At 37.9% G+C, this 19,520-nt stretch overlaps 1 protein-coding gene across 1 annotated transcript in view; it reads right to left on the bottom strand.

Moving 5' to 3' along the window:
* The window catches only part of LOC117288236 (serine-aspartate repeat-containing protein F-like), a 39,042-nt gene extending 24,738 nt beyond the window's left edge, over nucleotides 1–14,304 (bottom strand). The window contains exon 1 of the mRNA XM_033769012.1: nucleotides 14,014–14,304. Within this exon, the coding sequence (XP_033624903.1) occupies nucleotides 14,014–14,086 (73 nt within the window). The 5' untranslated portion in view covers nucleotides 14,087–14,304. The remainder of the gene's footprint in view (nucleotides 1–14,013) is intronic.
* Nucleotides 14,305–19,520: the final 5,216 nt, after the last annotated feature.

Below are 19,520 nucleotides of genomic sequence, written 5' to 3'. Positions count from 1 at the left end.
CCTCGTATGGTAGTTGATGTGTAGGGCTTGTACATTTACGTTCGTCTTTTAATTTTTGTAAACATGATTGCTGTAGAACGATGTGCGAGTTTTAGTTTGCCCTAAAATACGTTTTTGGGGAAGATTTTGAGAATTTTTGTAAGTGCAATTAATTGAGGGAATGGAATCTTAAAATGTTAAGAACGAGGATGTTTAGCAACAGAGCTAACAGAAATAGATCGATGTACACGAACATGGGATTTTCTGGCATTTTTAGTCTTAGTCCAAAGGGTAACTTTGTAGGTAAAAATAATTATAGGGGCACAGTGCCTGAAAGTACTTTTATGCAGAAAAAACTAAACACTACATCCGAAACTTCCGTATCATACTCACACAGCTTGGTCAAAATCAACCAGTGGTCGACCACCATTAAATATCTAAGCCTATGAGTAATTTGACACGTCTTCGCGAATAAGAGGCCCAGACACAACACCACGTTGGCATTCGGTTGTGTACTGTGTGCATGTGTACAAGAAGGTACATGTACATGTCAGTATCCTTTGTCCACGGCTCCACGCACTTGGCCACAATTAGACGTGACATGTAATGGAGGACAATTTTGGCGAACGATTGTGATCAACTGTGCTTTATAGTTAAGTGCCGATAGCCATGCAGGATATCTTTCTTTATTTTCGAAATAATGTGCAAATATACCCATACAAGTTACAAGTTCTCTCATCTGAAAATAAAACACTCGACTCCTCGAGTCTTGCCGATGCGGTCAGCAATATTGTTATAGTATTTTTTCATTGACTGACAATTTCTTCCCTCTAACAATCGATCGCAACCGCTGATCTCTAATATTATAAATAATAACATAAAGATCAGTGATCGCCTTATGCGCAACAAAACGAACATGGTATGTATTTCCCCGGGTTCCCGCCGTAGCATGATGCAGCGAGGCTTTTACTCGACACGTCGGGTGCATGCAAGCATAGAGTAAGGATGCAAGTTACCAGGCTGGCCCGCTTGTCTGTTTCCAGTTGTGCGCGTGCGTAGTATTTTGTTGACCCACACGTTGAATATGTATGTGAGGTCACATAACTCAAACATGCACACGGACCAAGACGTTTCTCCGGGGCGGTGAGTGGACTATGTCAGGTGAGTCGGTGCGCGCGCTGTCGGTGAATTGGCCGCGGTGTGCGTGAAAAGGGAACGAGAAACGTCTTGCACCAAGACTAAGTCAACATTGGCGGTTCAAAAACGATTTTGCTCACTATGGCGAAACTAAGTTAAATGCTGCTTGGCGAGAACATTCATTGTCAACATTAATCCAATTAATTAAATTTACTATACGGGGTTGGTAGAGCTGACAACAATATAGTCTCCGACATGCAGTGTTCATGATTTGAGTGATCAACCATGATACATGAAATAACGATCCCGTGGTTATTCATGTTGTCGAGTCAAGAGAGAAAAGTGAAGAAAACACAAACCATGCAAAATGTTTGGCATGAAACACACTGTTCTTAATTTGGGCTGAAACAGTTTAAAGTGTTTTAGTTTAACATAGCAGGCGTTGGATGGACGACATCACAGAGTTTGGAACCGTCACAATGTATGATGCGACGCGCACAGGGGAAAGATCAAGATGGAACAATGATTGAAAGGCCTTCCTCCTGCAGTGGAGCGACCGTAGGCTGAATAGATAGTTTAACATTACTTTTTTAGTTCAAACAAAAACAACCTGATACAAAATAATTTCAAAAGGTGGTCGTTTTTTTTTATAGATACCACCGAAACTCCGGAACAAATAATGTCCACCCAGGAAGAACAATCTCTGTAAATATACAATCCGAGACGCGGTTATGCGGCAATGCTTCTTATACTCGAACTCTGTGGTGTAAAAAGTGGTATATTTTAACAATAACCGTAGTACTTCGAGTTGTTATTGCCCTTGCGCTAAGCAAATGTTGCAGCTTTACAATAATTTTCCCCTACTAGTGGGTCCCATTATGACGTGGCATAAGCACGTTGGTCACTTCCTCGCTATTCCATTGTCTTTTATTAAAAACAACAAAAGAAACTATTTATAATTGGCTGAATAATAAAAACGCCTCTGCAATGGAGCGGAAATTACTCGGTTGTAATTACTTACTGATTAAGAGTAGTGTTTCATTTTGTTTTCTCTAATTAGTTTTCACCTGCGCTCAATTATGGCAAAGGACATGTTATTACAAACTTAAAGGATTTGGGTACTTTTTGCAACACAAAACAGATTTACATTAAACGTACACTGTTTGAAAATAATGATAGTAGAAAGCATACCTTGAAGTATTAGTTCTGAGATGCTGTAGTTTTTGAGAAATGAGTAAAACGATGTCATGAAAATACGTTTTTACATGCTAACATAACTTTCGTCTCATGATCACTGAAACGAAATTTATTTTCAAGACATTGTTTTACTCATTTCTCAAAAACTACAGCACCTCAGCAAGTAATATTTTCAGGGAAGCTTTCTACTATCATTATCTTCAAACTGTGTATGTGTAATGTAAATCTGTGGACATTGTGTTCTTTGTCCTACAAAAAGTACATAGACCCTTTAAAGGGAAAGTCAGGTATTTTCAAGTTTCGAAAATGAACCAGTCAGGTTTCAAAGCGGCAGCCATCAGGGGTTCATCACAAAGGGATACAACTTTATTTCTTCTTCAAATATCAAGTAATAAAAAACAAGGGACATTTTTTCAACCAGTCAATTTCCCTCACTATTTATAACAATTTTCTTTTTACATAATGACATTTTTAAAATGAACGATGCCATTATAAGGAACTTTCATCAGAAGGCCTGTATACCTTATGTATGTTTTCCTTAAAAACAAAATTAAATCAATTATAGGTTTAGAAAGTATTTTTTTTTTTTATTATAAGGATTCATTTAAAACCATACATTTGGATTTAGCAAGTTCAGAAGTTACGTTGTTTTCTTTGATATAGCACCATTATAAATATTCGCACAAACACAGCCGTAAAACATTATACCCTATTCATTAAACAAACTAATAAAACTGTATCACTTTCGAAGGAGATGTTGGTAATAATTCACGAATTGATGTAGGCGTTCAGGTAGCAGTTTAAAATGTTTGAGAGCAATAGCTATTTTTTAAAATCTGATTTATACGTCTACGTTATTATCAATGTGACAATCTTTTATGTGACGAAAACAATCGAAGTATTACCCAAGAGTCATTTGTGATATTTAACACCATAAATTTAGTTTGTGTCTGTAGAGCCATGCACTGTTCATTATAGCTTTGTTTAGAAATAACCAATGTACTTTGGGGGGGGGGGTGTTCATTAATGACAACATAAATGTCAGCTTTTAACAATGGCAGGATCTTCCCCAGAAACACGCTTAAAGACACTGGACGTTTGGTAAGTGTCAATGACCAGCACAGCAATATTTCCTTCTTTCCATAAAGAAAATTATTGTAGGATAATGTTTATTAATCATAGGCAGTGGACACTATTGGTAATTACTCAAAATAATTATTAGCATAAAACCTTACTTGGGAACGAGTAATGGGGAGAGGATGATAGCCCAAAACATTGTGAGAAGCGGGTCCTACTGAAGTACCGTATAGTTTTCGAGAATGAAGTAGTTTTCCACAAATTTGTTTTCGATACCTCAGATTTAGAATATTAGGTCTCAAATCAAGCATCTGAAAGCACACTACTTCGTATGACAGGGGTTATTTTTCTTTCATTATTATCTCGCAACTTCGATGACCGATTGAGCTCAAATTTTCACAGGTTTGTTATTTGATGTATGTTGAGATACACCAAGTGAGGAGACCAGTCTTTGACAATTACCAATAGTGTCCTGTGTCTGTGAATCATTTTAATCACTTATCGTATGAGAGTAACCATGTATTAAAATGGTTTAGCATGGTTTGCCTTAGTTTAATAAGGTTTGCTGTGGTTAACCGTGGTTTACCGCGGTTTATTATGGTTTAGTTAATTAAAATGAGACCTTTCACAAAGTGCGCCGGTTGTGGCCGGCCGAATGTCAGCAAAACATCAGTGTTGAAACAAAGCGCAATTAGCTGAAATATCTCTTATGATTTGTTGGATTGTTTCCAACAAGTTAAACTTATTTTTGCAAATTGGTGAAACATTTCTACAAACTATGGCTTTCCATTATTTTCCAGCCTCGGGTTGGCAAAAACGTTGGAAAAATGACACGTGTTCCACCAATCAAAATATCAAGTGGCCTACACATCAAAATGTTCCCAACGCAGCAAACACTACGGTGGTTATTACTAAACTGAAACATTACACGGCAAGTCCTGAACACTTTGGACAGTATCAGAAACGGGGGCAGACGGTGGCAATTATCATTAAAAGCATTTATCATCTCAACCAAACTAATGATCATTACCAACCAGACAAACCATGAAATTAGGCTGTAAAAGTTCAAATCATGCGTGTATAAACTGAACAGGGAGAAGTGCATCTGAGCGTAACATGACGGTGTTGCCTCGGAAGACCTCGGTGAAGCATTTTTTTACCTCAAGTCAAAAACGAGTGGCAAAGCCAAAACTGAGAGTAAATTAGACTGGTATATTATGTGTAGTTTTCTAGAGGAAATTGAAGGCTCAACAATAGTGACCGCAGAATGGCCAAAAAACTACATGTAACCATTCACAGTGTATGAATACTCCATTGGTTGCTTGGTTTGGGAATTTGTTTTCAGACACAACAGTAAAGTGGTCACCATCTTCTAACACGTCTGTTAAATCTATTTTCTTGGATGGCAACTATCCGAACATTACCATTTCGGCGCCTTATAAATTAACGATTGCTTGATTGATTGATTGCTTAATTAGTTAGTCAACCAATCGATCAATTGATTGACTAGTATGATGCATACACCGAAAAGAACATTTAGGTACCATGTTGTCTACTGACGTGCATTACGGAAATAGACGTCCATGTTTGCCAAATGCTTAGAGTGAGTTCCGTATTTTTGCTTGGTGACAAATTGCAAGTTTGCCCGGCTTACAAAGTACATTCTCCCGTCTGACACGTTTACTCTATTGTAAATTTTAATGACGCCTTAAGCGTGACTTTTTAATTCACTTTCGAATTCTCATTTTCACAATTTACCCGTCTTCAAAATCCGATATTGGTCTCTGCACGTCGCTACAACCCTAGATGGTATACACACCACTCAATAAGAAAGTGCAATTACCTCGGTGATATACACTGCATTCATCTTGAAGGTGTTTCCATCTGCATTTTAATCAGGAGTTCTTTAATTTAACGCGAAAATGGAAATCCACTTCGCCTAATCCCACGAAGTTTGTTTACCTTGAGCCGACCACAAACTGCTCAGCTTGGTCAAATCTCATTACGTTCTTATATAGACAGGCTGATTTTGAATGCATTTATACAAGATGCAGTGCTAAGGCTTATAGTATATATTACGTCTGGAAGTACACGGTATGGGACGTCTTCAGTCGTGTTCGCAAGAAGTTCGATGATGCAACCAATATGATGTGCAAATCTCATGGTACAAAGACTCATGTACGATTCAAACCAAGACGACATCGGTGAAATAAATAGTTTTTAAAGGTAGTGGACACTATTGGTAATTGTCAAAGACTAGCCTTCACAGTTGGTGTATCTCAACATAAGGATAAAATAACAAACCTGTGAAAATTTGAGCTCAATCGGTTGTCGAAGTTGCGAGATAATAATGAAAGAAAAAAACACCCTTGTCACACGAAGTTGTGTGCGTTTAGATGGTTGATTTCGGGATCTCAAGTTCTAAATCTGGTCTCGAAATCAAATTTGTGGAAAATTACTTCTTTCTCGAAAACTATGGCACTTCAGAGGGAGCCGTTTCTCACAACGTTTTATACCATCTACCTCTCCCCATTACTCGTCACCAAGAAAGGTTTAATGCTAATAAATATTTTGAGTAATTACCAATGGTGTCCACTGCCTTTAAAGGCAGTGGACACTATTGGCAATTACTCAAATAATTATCAGCATAAAACCTTACTTACGTGGTAATGGGGTAATGGGGGAGCTGTTGGTAGTATAAAACATTGTGAGAAACGGCTCCCTCTGAAGTGACGTAGCTTTCGAGAAAGAAGTAATTTTTTTCACGAATTTGATTTCGAGACCTCAGATTTAGAATTTGAGGTCAAAGGTCAGCACGCTGCTCTTAATAAATTTGTGCAGGGTATATCCTGCACAAAATGTTAAGAGGCATGAGATAACTGCATGCTTTCAAACCCTTTGAACCTGGCCGACAACCATTTACCAAGTGTCCTCACACCACTTGCCACCATCTGGACCGGTTTCCCAGGGTTGTTTATCAATCTTAATTGCTATAAGCAAAGTGTGATGTCACAATACAAATCACCATGGTGATGGTGGCACGATTGTTTTGTGCGTAAAGTGCTCGCCTCTCACCAAGGAGACACTGGTTCGATTCCCGGCCACCACAGCCATACAAATGTGAGTTGAGTTGTGCGTTGGTTCTCTGCTGTTCCACGAGGGTTTTCCAGGCCATCCGGTTTTTCTCCCTCGGAAAAAATCAAACACTTTCGGTATTGGTTGTTCTCCGTGGTCATAATGGGTTGAGGTGGCTGGCAGCTGAATGCGCCCTTGCATGCCTGCTTCTCAAACTCGTTGTAGCCGCGTCCTTCGCAATTCAGCTCTATAGGATGAAATATTTCTGGAAGAATTTGCAACTCGGGATACCTTTTACAACGTCATATTTACGGAAATTTATTCCTTAATGTGATGGTCCTTCAGAGCCAAATACAAGACAGTATCGATTTATGATTTGTTTGACTTGCTGTTCAATTTCCTTTGTCATCTTCAAAGAGTGTTTCTACCTACATGTACATGGAATATATTCATGTCTTTGTCTTCAATAACAAACCATTGCAGTCAATGTTATAAGGGTCTACGTGCGCTTTCCCTCCCCAGACCTACCACCTTTAGGGGCGGATCCAGAGACTTATTTTGCCAAGGGGGGGGGGGGTGGAGAAATAGAGAAAGGTGGTAAAGCGGTGGGGGGGGGGGGGGGCTAGACATCCACTGATCCAGCGGTCCCGTCCCTGTTGACAGAGAAAAGGGGTGCAGGGTAATTTGCGAAAGCCGGTATCCTTCTCTCCCGTTCCCCTCGGAGTAAAGAAAACAGTTTTGTGATCTAAGCGATATAATAGTGCACCAATTGAATGTAATCTATTTTGAATAGGGGCAGTCTATTAAAGATAAGAAGGTATAGCTCTTAAGGCAGCTGGATGGTTGGAGGACGAAGATGTGAATAGTGGTCATGACAACTTGACAAGACGGAAGTGAAGATGTTTGCAGAAGATGAGTGTGGTTTTAGGAGGAGATGACTAGGAGGCAATGACAGGATTATGGGAATGAGCAATATCAATTGGCCTTTATCACGCTGTCATCATCTTGGTCATGTTCCCTGTTTTCATAACAGTAATGAACGCTAACATTCATTGAGCAAACATGGCACCAGACTATTATTTCGTCCAGCCTCAGTTTGGTTTCAATGAGTTGGAATGGAGTAAAATCAAGATGGCAACACCATGTACAAGGTAAAATTAATAGGCAAGAAGATAGGTCCTGGCGTTAGAGCAAACTAGTCGAAACGTTGAGACCAATAATTAAGAACTTACTCTGCGGTAGTGAAGTTTTAAACAAGAAGTCCACTCGATCCACTAAAGCTATACAATAAAGCAGTAGGCCTATAGCTCCGGTCGATGTTCTACCTTCCGCCCAGGTAAGCAGGCAGTTCTTTTCAGACCTGGGAAGTCTCCCGAATTCCCAAAATCTACTCCGCGGTATAGCAGAATATGAAGGAAGACAAGTTCTCAACCTTGACCCAAACACCTGATCATCAGAAGGTACGTATAGGCTAAAGTGATGTTGGCTTAAATGACTTCTTCAAAAGCACTTAGCCAACTCAACGACGTAGCCGACTCAAATAGATACACAAAATACATCTGTTTATAAGCGAGCCGTTGTTTAAAGAGACAACGCAACAATAGCATTAGCTTTTACACACAATTATCTGTAATAGCATAACCACAGAAGCAATTATCTATAATTACCAACGCCAATTAACTATGCTATTATAAAATGACAAAAGCGAAAATGGTATGTTTTTTTTTCAGAACCCACAACTGACTTTTTATCTTCACGTGCAGATGTGCGTTTTCTGAAAGCATTTTCTCACTGCAGATTCGTTTACTTTTGCCTCCCTTTAACTTTGCACATAAGGAGCTTTCAACATTGCAATTTGTAGTAACTAAAAACCCATAACTTTAAAGGCAAGGTATACCTTTGGCTTTTGGCATTCGGTTGTTTTAACTTTATATAAAGGTAGATATACAAGAGAACTATAACCTGTGAACATTTCATTTTAAAAGGTGGTTGCGTTTTTGAGATATCGCTAAAAATCCGGAGTTATTAATTACGTGCGCGCACGAAGAATATATTCAATAATTGGAATACACAATCTGAGTAACGTTGTGTCAGTAAAAATTCTTGGATTCAAATTTGGGGGAGTAAAGACTGATAGTCTCCTGACGATGACTAGAGCAAGCTAGTCGAAACGTTGAGACCAATTCAGAACTGACTCCGCGGCAGTACAGTTAATTACGATCCTATAAAGCTAAAGTAGTAGTCCAGTCTATTTTCTATACCATCTGCCCTGGTAATAGTTAAAAAGCAGGACAGTTCTTTTCATAACTGAGAAGTCTCCCGAACCTTCGATTATCTACTCCGCGACAGTAGAATAAAGCAAGACAGTTCTCTAAGAACAAACTCTACCTTGCAAGTAGATACACACATGGTGTTACCGCAAACAAAATAATAATACCTCACCGTGCAATGCCTCAAATCCTATATAAAAACTGATAGATTTTAACGTAACCACTCTACTTCAAATGGAAATGTTTCTCAATAATATGCTTTATACTATCGAAAGCTGTTTTAGGCTTCTAATCTAAAGTTTGTTTGCCAAGGGTAATCACTCTGGAGTTGATTTTAAAAAATCCTTGTCTGTGCTATATCCATTTTAAACATATTACATAATTATATTTGTATCGTTGGGAGGCCCTGCTCAACGTGTATTCCAATTGTATATATGTCTAAAGATGTAAAATAAAATAAATAAATAAATACGTATATCCAAACGTAAACCTTCCCTTTAAGCCACCGTTAGCAGTGACACTTTGCAGCGTGGATACTAAACGAAAATTACCGTTTTGGTTGCGGGGCTTTTTGACACAAGTTCCCTGCGTCTGTTTGTTCAATCCGAGCTCGACTTTCCGCGAAACGGTGCCTTGGAACAAAGTTTAGCTTGTTATAATAATCTCGTCCGTTGCAATTAGCCATGATTGAACAATCTGTATTGCTCCCAGCAAAACTATCAACCACTTTCAGTACCATTTCATTCTGTGCCTGCTGACCATGCTGTTTTTAGATATCATCCATGCTTCGGACGGGACGTAAAGCCGTTGGTCCCATGTGTTGTGTTACGCATGTAAAAAAAAACAAGTGCACTTATCGAAACGAGAAGGGGTTTGCCCTGGTGTTCTTGGCTGTGCTACAAGGTGCCTCGGCGCATTAAAATGCGCCGAGGCATTTCGTTAACCCTTATAAGGTGTTCATAATTGGGTCTCAGAATCCATCACTGCAATAACCTATATCTTTCTGAGAGTTTGTGTATACTCAGCGCCTTGAGTACCTTGTTTAATAGAAACGTGCGCTATATAAGACTTTGATATTATTCCGTATTTTTCTAACGGTAACGCCATGTCTGTTGACGCTGCTCTCATTTGAGTATGCCTTCACACCATGTAACACGAGTTACAGTGAGTAACTCGGGAAAAAAGCAAATAATAATTGTAAGTTAGCAACATGAGTATAAACTCGTGTTTGTTTAACACTAGCAGCAGTGAGTACGGTCATAGATGTGAGCAAGTAATGTGTAGCAAGTAATGTGTAGTGGTTTGAAGCAATGTGAAAAAACATGAATAACTGTGAGCAACAAGATTAATGATGACTTTAAGTGAATACATACGTTTGGTAATAACTCTTAACTTTAATAGCAATAAAGATTGCTTTCGGTATGTATAAAGCAATTGAGAAATATTTCAATTCAAAGTTGGCTAATGTGGCAATATAAAAATATCTGAGTTTTTATGCCCCAAATTTTAATTTGTTGCGAATACTCACTGCCTTATCTTTTAAATAGTGACACCAATTTGTTGACGATGCTATACTCGTATATGAGTATACAGTTACGCGAGTCACAGTGAGTAACTTTGAATGAAACACGAATGAACGAGAGTAGCGTAAGTACAACATTGTGTGTCACAATGTGAAGCAATGTGTAACATGAGCAACAGTGAGGAACATGATTAATGATGACTTAAATGGAAGGTATACGTTTTGTATTCACTCTTAAAACTAACAGCAATGCAAACTTATGATTTGAAGCCTTTTGGTAATGAGGTCACGCAGTTGTTATGCCCCAAAATTCAAGAAGCGTTACTGTGAGTAATGCTTCTCAGATTTTGTACTTCAATGAGAGATTGCGATTATTGCGTTGACATATTCGTTCCTGATTTTCGGCGAGATCACCTTTTCAATTATTTGTGTTCCGTTTTTTTTAGTTTTGTTGTTTGATTGAAACAATGAAATGGTTTCAAAATAAAATATGTTTCTTTGTCTTTAAACAAAAGTGACAGGCTTCGAGCAAAGTTTTGTTCTAAATCCGCAATTGAAGCCAGGTTGGTTGATGTAATCGTATACTTTTGGCCGGAGACATGTTCACATTTAACAAGGGCATCGACATAATTTTTCAGATAACAGCATCCCTGCCTTACAAAATAAAACACTTGCCAAAAATGTACTCTTAAAATTGTAAAGTTCGTACGCCATTGTTTAAGATCGGGCATGTATAAAAAAAAAAAACATACAAAACAGACTGCCTAAATTTAAAGGCTGCGTATACCAGTCTTATTCACGCACAGGTTTGTCGATTACTTCGCATCACCTCCATTCACCAAACATTTTATGAAAATGGATTTTGAATATCCGTTTTAAACAATTTAGAAAAAGGAGGAAAATATGTAAACTTGGGAGGAAAATCAAATTCCAACCACAATGCCACAATGGTGTCCCCTGTTGTGTAAAACCTGTGATTATGAAATAATTCTTTAGTCACTCTCGTTTCCTTTATAAAATTAAATCTGGTTAAACGAGATTTCATTCTTGTTCTTTTGTATATGAACTTCGAATGGATTGAATTTATTCTCAAACCTGAATGCCCGGCACAGTGTAAATTGAGTTCAATTTTTGAAGAATTTTTGAGGGACTTTACCTCGCCTGACATCCAATTTCCGGAGTTATTTGTCCCCTAGAATATCTTTTGTGGATTAGTTTAGTGTGAGTGTAAACGTTTCATGCCTGTATACAAAGCGACTCTGCGCTGCGAAGAGTTCTTTTATAACTCGCACAAAATCAATCCATTTCGAAAAGACATTCAGGCGTTCGGTTATTTGATCTTAAATTTTAATTTTGCACACCGTACAGAAAACAGTTTAGTTGGCATGACAATCATGTTGAGCATGGTTAAAGGAAAGGTACATGTTAGGTAATTACTCAAAACAATTTTTAACTTAAAACTGACTTGGTAACTATCATTCGGAGAGCTGTTGGTAGTATAAAACATTGTGAGACATGGCTCCCTCTTAAAAAAAACGCAGTTTTTGAGAAAGAGGTAATTTCTCACTAAAAAGTCTTTTATTCCCATCTGAAAGCACACAAATTCGTCCAACAAGGGTGTTTTTCTCTCATCATTTTCTCGCAACTTCGATGGTCAACTTAGCTCAAACTTTCACAGGCTTGTTATTTTATGCTTATGTTGGGATACACCAAGTGAGAAGACTGGTCTTTGACAATTACCAATATTGTACTTTGCATTTAAGTCTGGTTTGTAATAGATATTTAATTTGCAAAATGTATTCATATTTTGGTTCTCATACTCCGATGTGTGTTAGTACTGTAAAACCCAGTACTTGAAAAAAAAGTCTTGTTTATTTTAAATTTTTAAACAAGACTAACTTTGGCTTTCGGCTGGCTATCGTGTATAACATGTTCATTGTCTATGGCGCTAACATTACCATTTTTGTCTTCTGATAAAGAACCTTCATTAATGTAAAATGACTTATTTTTTTGTCTATTTACCACTCTAAGGCGATCAATACACAGCGAAAATGTGTCATTAAAACGAGAGGATAAAAATGTCCTTCAAGCTACGACGACTGGCCTCATCTATCCCAACCTTTATGAGGTGGCTATGGTTCAATAATGGCTCATTACGAATCCTTCAAAGAGGGAGAGTTTCAAGCAATGATTGGCAAAACCTTGTGCTAAGAGCTGCTTGGGAAAAAAATCTTCACACATTTTCCGGTTATGAAAGCGTATTGCCGTCACATGAATACACAAAATCTCTCTTAGAGACACTGGACACCTTTGGCAATTGTCAAAGGCCAGTCTTCTCGCTTGGTGTACCTCAACATATGCATAAAATAACATACCTGTGAACATTTGGAAGAATAAACACCCTTGTCGCACGAAGTTGTGTGCCTTCAGATGCTTGAGGTCTCGAAATCAATTCAAATAATTAGTAAGAATTACTTCTTTCTCAAAAACTACGTTACTTCAGAGGCAGTCGTTTCTCACATTTTTTTATACCATCAGCAGCTCTTCATTGCTCGTTACCAAGTAAGTTTTTATGCTAACAATTATTTTGTGTTATATAACCAATAGTGCCCAGTGCCTTTAAGGTTGGATAGTTGTCGTGTACGTACACGATAAGAGATATGGTTTTTATTCATGTGCCGGGAATACGCTTTCGTATCCGTTAATGTTTTATCTGTAGCTTTTTTTGTGCATGGTGGCTTTTAGTAGATTCGTTGATGTACATTTTAATGTGATGAATGTGAGATGCCTCTATCTCTGAAAAGTGACAGTTGTCTTTTATGTTTTTCCCCCACTGCTCGCCATTGAGCAAATTGGTAACCAGCAAAACAATATTTATTCCTGTCACGTGGTACGGTTTTGCACATTTTCTGCATGCATTGCACGAAATTGCAGCAAGTTTGTGTGTGTTTCTAAGAAAGAAGTAATTTCTCAAAAAAATATTTGAATTGAAATCGAGACCTCAGCTGAGGTTGCGAATTCAAGCACTGAAAGCACACAACTTGTGCGTCAATGGTGTTTGTTCTCGCATCGGACGACCAATTGAGTTCAAATTCTTTTACAGGTTTGTTATTTATGCATGTGTTGAGATACACTAAGTGAAAAGACTGGTCTTGGCAAATTACCAAAGGTGTCTAGTGCCTTTAATGAAACCTAGTTTGATTTAATTGAATAGGTTTTGTTGCAATTGGTCGTGAACAGACCCTAATAAATGTACGATATGTGCTCCTACATTCTGTTGCATACCTGGCCTACCTGAGAGTTGTACATAGCATTTATGGAAACAATGATTCACGTACATCTACTATGGCCCTCTTCAAACCATTTATACACATTCTGTTTATCAAAATTGCGTAATGTCAAAGGCTTCCATTCTTGGTTAAATCTTAACATTCTCATATACTTACTTTCCAATTATCAGATTTAAAAACATCACTATGTATTACATAAAGCTGAAAAATACACACTCTCTCATGGGTTTGCTGATGTGTATAAATATGCTGAACACTTGTCTATTTGCAAACCCGCGTAAAAAACGTGTTGCAACCTCAGAAAGAGTCGACACAAAACAATCAGGTTTAGCTTCTAATGGGATTGAACGCACCTTTCTCGGCTTAAAACCTCGCATAGTACAGCTCTACGTTTAGAAATAATGTTTATTATAATACATTTTGAGAGTGGACAATCATTAAGGTCAATAAATGTGCTCATACTTACGGGCATGTGCCTCGTCCGTCGCTAAGAAGAACATCAAGACTAGACATCCTACAATTCGAGTCGGTACGCACATCGTGGGCGAGACGAAGACGATCCGTCTACCGGGGCTGAAGGAGTGGGCGTACGGGGTCGACAGCAGACACAACACGCCGGACAAGAGAGGAGAAGGTAAGCAAATACTTAAGTAGCTCAGTGAACAAGATTTACAGTCACCGCGAGAACCCTCGTAGCTGCTTTGATGCAGACAACCAGCTCCTCAACGTGTGCTGCCTGTTAAAACCGCGCCAACATAAAACCACTATTCCTCATTGATTCACCACTACACCGTTGCCATTAGGGATGTAAAATACAGCTCTGCGCATGTGCACTGTCTGCAGAAGATGACGGTTGCTAGGCAACGGATGGCTGCAAAGCGTTCATGCTTAATCAGTTTATTGAGGATGCAAAGGCAAGCTCCTCTCCGAGTGCCAACAGACAGATCTGGTTTCAGACTCTGCGGGTTCTCAAAGCAAACTAACCCTTCAAATTAACCCAGTTTTTTACGACTGTAAATTTCAAGCAGTCTGCTTCTAGATTATGGCCTACATTTTGACGTGGTGCAGGAGACAGGAAACATTTCGGTTACTTGGCCCTACTCATTTGCATGATCAATTAGTGTCCACTGCAATGAGCCAGCCAATAACAATGATGTATGAGAGGTCTTATGCCAAATTGGCAGCCACGATTGGGCTCCACCTACGCCCAATTAACAACTTAAACTGATAGGTCACATGTCACTTCATACTTGTGTCTAAATTGACATACTGACTCACCTAAAGCAAAGTCACCCAAGTTGGGCTAGTAAACCTATAGCTTGGACGATCATCAAATTTCGGCGAACAAGCCATACTCGTATATATTCTAAACTCTCATCTCTGTTCTATGATAAAACCAAAAGTAAGTATTGAATGGAAGAAATTTGACCAATTCGATGGGCACTGGTTGAATCTGTCCCCGCACCTCTATGGTACCAAATAATTTGACCTATCCCCGGCCCTCTGTTGACCAGAGCCTCTATATCCTATGTGTACCAAAGTCAACGGGCCCTATTATTTCACAGTTTCCAATCCCACTTTTTATTAAGAGATTCCTTCTAAATAAAAAACGTACATACAATTGTTTGTTCTCTTCAGTGTCCAGTAGAATATTCTCCTTTGATGCTCTCCTTTTAAAACTAAAAACATATTTAAAGGGCAAAGTATATTACCTTTGGTTTTTGTAACCGTTCGATTATTGTAACTAAGATGAAACTAACATGCGTAACGTAAATGTCCATCCAGATATCACCAAAAATCTGGAGCGGTTACGTCCCTGCGTAATTGGAGAACACAATCTGAGAAACGTTAATGTCTGTAACGCTTCTCCTTAGATTCAAAACTCGGGGGATACAACGATATATATTTTTGCGTAACCACATTTCTTCCAAGTGAAATTATTCTCAAAATGCTTTACACCAATTAAAGCTGTTGTTGGCCTACTTCTAACCAAATAAGTTTGTATTGCCAGTAATTTTAAGAGCGATTACCTAGCGTGTGTACACTTCCCCTTTAAGTTTCAACAATAGAGATGTGTCAGTTCTCTGTCGGGGCACATGAACATGACTTCTTTACCATGAAATGCACCTGCCGACATTGATGATGAGTCTATGTCGTCACGGTAATTGTCTTTTAAAAGATACATCCATCATGTGTTACTGCAAGAGGGCTGGCGAAGGGAACGTCCAAGGAATGATGGAAAAAAACACCCAAAAAACACATGAAATGACAATTCTGAACACACAAGGAAGATATTCTTCAAGATTAATTTATTGTGCTGGCGCCCCGAACCACTTTACTCAATCAGGTAATCTGTGTCATAAAATAAAAACAGTTTTTCAATACATTAATAATATCTCTACCGAGGACAATTTTAACATAGTTAAAAAAAATTACAAACTAATCTTATTTCCATTGGCTTTAAATCATTTTGATAAAATTTTGCGGCCAGCCTTTCTGGATTGCTTTTGTTATTGTCTTACCTTGGAGATGTTTGAGATGTTTTCAAGTTACAAAGTAAAACAAAAACTGTGCTTATTAAAGCTAGGTAAATGCAACTGTAGAAATTCATTCACCAAAAATACGGAGAACACCTACAGATACGTAGCCATATATGGTAACCAAGGTTTTAAAATGTCTACCTTTTTTAAACTGCGGATGGGCGTGTCAAAAGAAGAAGAAAAAGAAGAAGGGAGCATAATGTTGACATCAACATAAAAATAGGGGCAATGAATGTACTAGGACGATGTGTTGTTGTCAATTGTTCGATTTGACACCCTTCTGTTGATATTTTAAAGGCAGGGTACACTTTTGACGTTTGCCTTAGCCCTGTAGTCTCACGTGATGTATCCAAACATTTGCATAAAATAACAAATCTGTGAGCATTTTGGTACCATTGGTCATCAACGTTATGGAAGAAAAAACACCCTTGTTGCATAAAATTGTGTTTTCAGATGCCTATAAGAAAGGCTTAAGCATTGGTGTAAACGCGACAGTGGATCTTGATCCGCGGTCGTAAAAAAAAAAAAGCCGGATATAAATCCACCTTTAGGATCTAGTGTAAACGTCGTCCTAGTGTAAACTGGGTCTTAATGTCTGAAGCCTCATGATATTAAACTTTGTGTGTGAACAATTACCTTTTTATCTAAAACTACAAGGACTACAAAAGGGTGTCGTTTCTAACAACGTTGTATAATATCAAAAGCTCTCCAGTGCTATTAACCAAGTACTTTTTATGATCATTCATTTCTGGAGGAATTACCATAGAAATAAGGTATACAAGTCATCTCACCGGCTGAGCCAGTGTCACTCATTGTGGCTAATGATATGGCTAGCAGCCATTAGCTGCTAGCCACAGCCACTGACACAAAAATGGCATCCTGAGGACAGTGCATGTTTAACAAAAATGTCCATAAAATGTTTAAGGTTATAAGAATGCATTGAAGACAATGAACCGGTCATGTGTCTCAAGCATAAAGGAAAAGCAAACAATACTAAATGTCCAATCAGTATCATAATCAAAATATTAATATTTACATAATTTGGATTCACACCCTTTGATTAACACCAATACTATCCGAGTACTGATATTCAACTAACATTATGTTCTCTCAATTCAACATATTTAAGTACAAAGTTTAGGTTTTTTTTTCAAAATTATCAAGCTTATAAAAGTGACATATTATATATACACAAGAAAAAATTAAAATTACAAAAAGGTATAAAATATTGCTCTCATTTTCCCTGTGAACTAATCAATATACAATACCAGCGCATTGTTTATAAAAAAAAACCTTAACAATAGATTGGTTCACAAAACCATTACAACTTTAATCATAGGAATGGGGTGTGTGCTTATATATATCTTTATTTTTTATATTTTTTATTTAAGTCGCCTGACACACAAGACCTGAAGTCCACTTCAATGTGTGGGCTACAATTTATTTTTGCCAGAGGCCCTTGCCACCTACTCCTGGGGCTGAAACAGGGAAACCCCCTTTACAGTCCATACGGATGTAGGCTTGGGTATCATCCATCAGAAGCCTGGCTGGTAGAGCAGAAAACACTACCTCCCCAACTTTACAAAGCCATCATGGTTAAGTGTCTTGCTTTAGAACACAAGTGTCACGACCGGGACTCGAACCCACTCTGCTGATCAAACACCAGAGCTTGAATCCGGAGATTTTACCCGCTAGGCCATGACTAACCAACATAAAACCCGACTATGTGACGGGGATATACAATCTGTTTTGGGAAATGATTTTCCACTTATTTGTTTTTACAACGAAAACTAGTGGCAAATCTAGAGGTTTTAACAATTAATTGCTAAAAAATAACATGGAATGATGCTATTGAAGGTGTTTACACACTTGGGTGTGTGTGATGTGTGTTTTTGTCTAAGCAGCTCTATACACATTTTGGTATTATATTGGAATTATTCAACGTGGAATGCAGAGAGTCTATAACTTTAACATTTATGAAATGGAAGACTTGAACTAATCATTATCCCAAACACCTTGCCTTGGATCGCACGAGTTGGTCTTAGAAAACCAACACAGTCGGCCATTTTGTGGAGTCAAGATTTTGACTCCACAAAATGGCCGACCATGTTTCTTCACGACGTATAAGGAAAACCGTGCAATATCGAGGCATGTCTGTGTGAATAATTTAATTCTACTTTTAAATTATCTAACCATTTGCATTTCAAAACGCTTCAAACGCTTTTCAAAGACCAACTCGACCGATCCATGGCAAGGTGTTCCTTTAAGAAAGTAACTATTACTATTAAACTTTCAGGTACAACCATTCACAGAACATCAAAATATCAAAATATGTTAGAATTGTCAAGACTAAAAGAACAAGCCAACACACTTCCCAAATGAGATTAACACATGGTTGTACTTTCTAGTAATAGTTACTTCTTATTATCGACCCCCCAAAAAATTCACCATCACTAAATTAGGCAACATCTTTACTTATAAAGAAATTTAAGATAAACTTCCTCCTCTGTTTCTTATGTACAACCCTAAGAATCAGGGCCCAATTTCATGGCTCTGCTTAACGCCAAATTCTGCGATCATGATTCTCCAAGCGCCGAATTCCGCGCTAGCTGTGTAAGCGAAGAATGCCTCGTATCATGGAGAACACATGCACACAAGCCAGAATCCCCTGCTAACCTGTGAAATAATTTCCCTGCTTCCGCAAGCGCCGATTCTTTGCTTACGGTAAGTAGAGCCATGAATAATGCTGCTAGGTAAGAAAATTTGCTTAGCATTAAATTTCTTTCTTGATAAAAAAAAGGATAACCAACCAAATTTCCATTTGTTGCGTATTGCTTGTTACTGCTTTTTAGCTGTCGTTTGCTTATATCCTGAAAATCACAGGGAAATTTGGTTGGTAATCCTGTTTTTATCAAGGAAGAAATTTCATGCTAAGCAAATTTGTGTGCTTAGCAACTCTATGAAATTGGGCCCAGGTCTTTTATATTTAGAGTCATTGTGCTCAACTTTCATTTATCAAAATAAATCTGGAAAATTTACAATTACAAAAGACCTTTGGCTTTATACAGGTTTAATTGGAATATCTCATGAGTTATTTGTTTGTTCATCTGCTACACAAAAAATATTAAAATGGGAATGATTTATTAGCAAAAAAAAAAAACTGAAATGACAGCCACACTATCAAGAGTGTTTATGGTGATCCAAGCCATAAACAAGTTGCTGATATAAATTCACTAATCAAAACACCAAAGCCCCCAAAAAGGTTGTATAATAGGTATATCTTTTTATGTGATTAATGTGCTCAAAATTTAGTCTTCATCTTATTTTCGCGTAAATACAGAATTTTTGTAATATTGTTGGCGTGGTGTGCTTCATCTTTAGCAGTGTTTTTTTTTCTAAACTCAAAAGATACTTTTTTTAGGGTAAAACCTGT

Source organism: Asterias rubens, chromosome 3, assembly GCF_902459465.1.
Source record: "Asterias rubens chromosome 3, eAstRub1.3, whole genome shotgun sequence".
Taxonomy (NCBI): domain Eukaryota; kingdom Metazoa; phylum Echinodermata; class Asteroidea; order Forcipulatida; family Asteriidae; genus Asterias; species Asterias rubens.
Note: the sequence above shows the minus strand (reverse complement) of the source record. Positions and strands in the feature narration are given on the sequence as shown.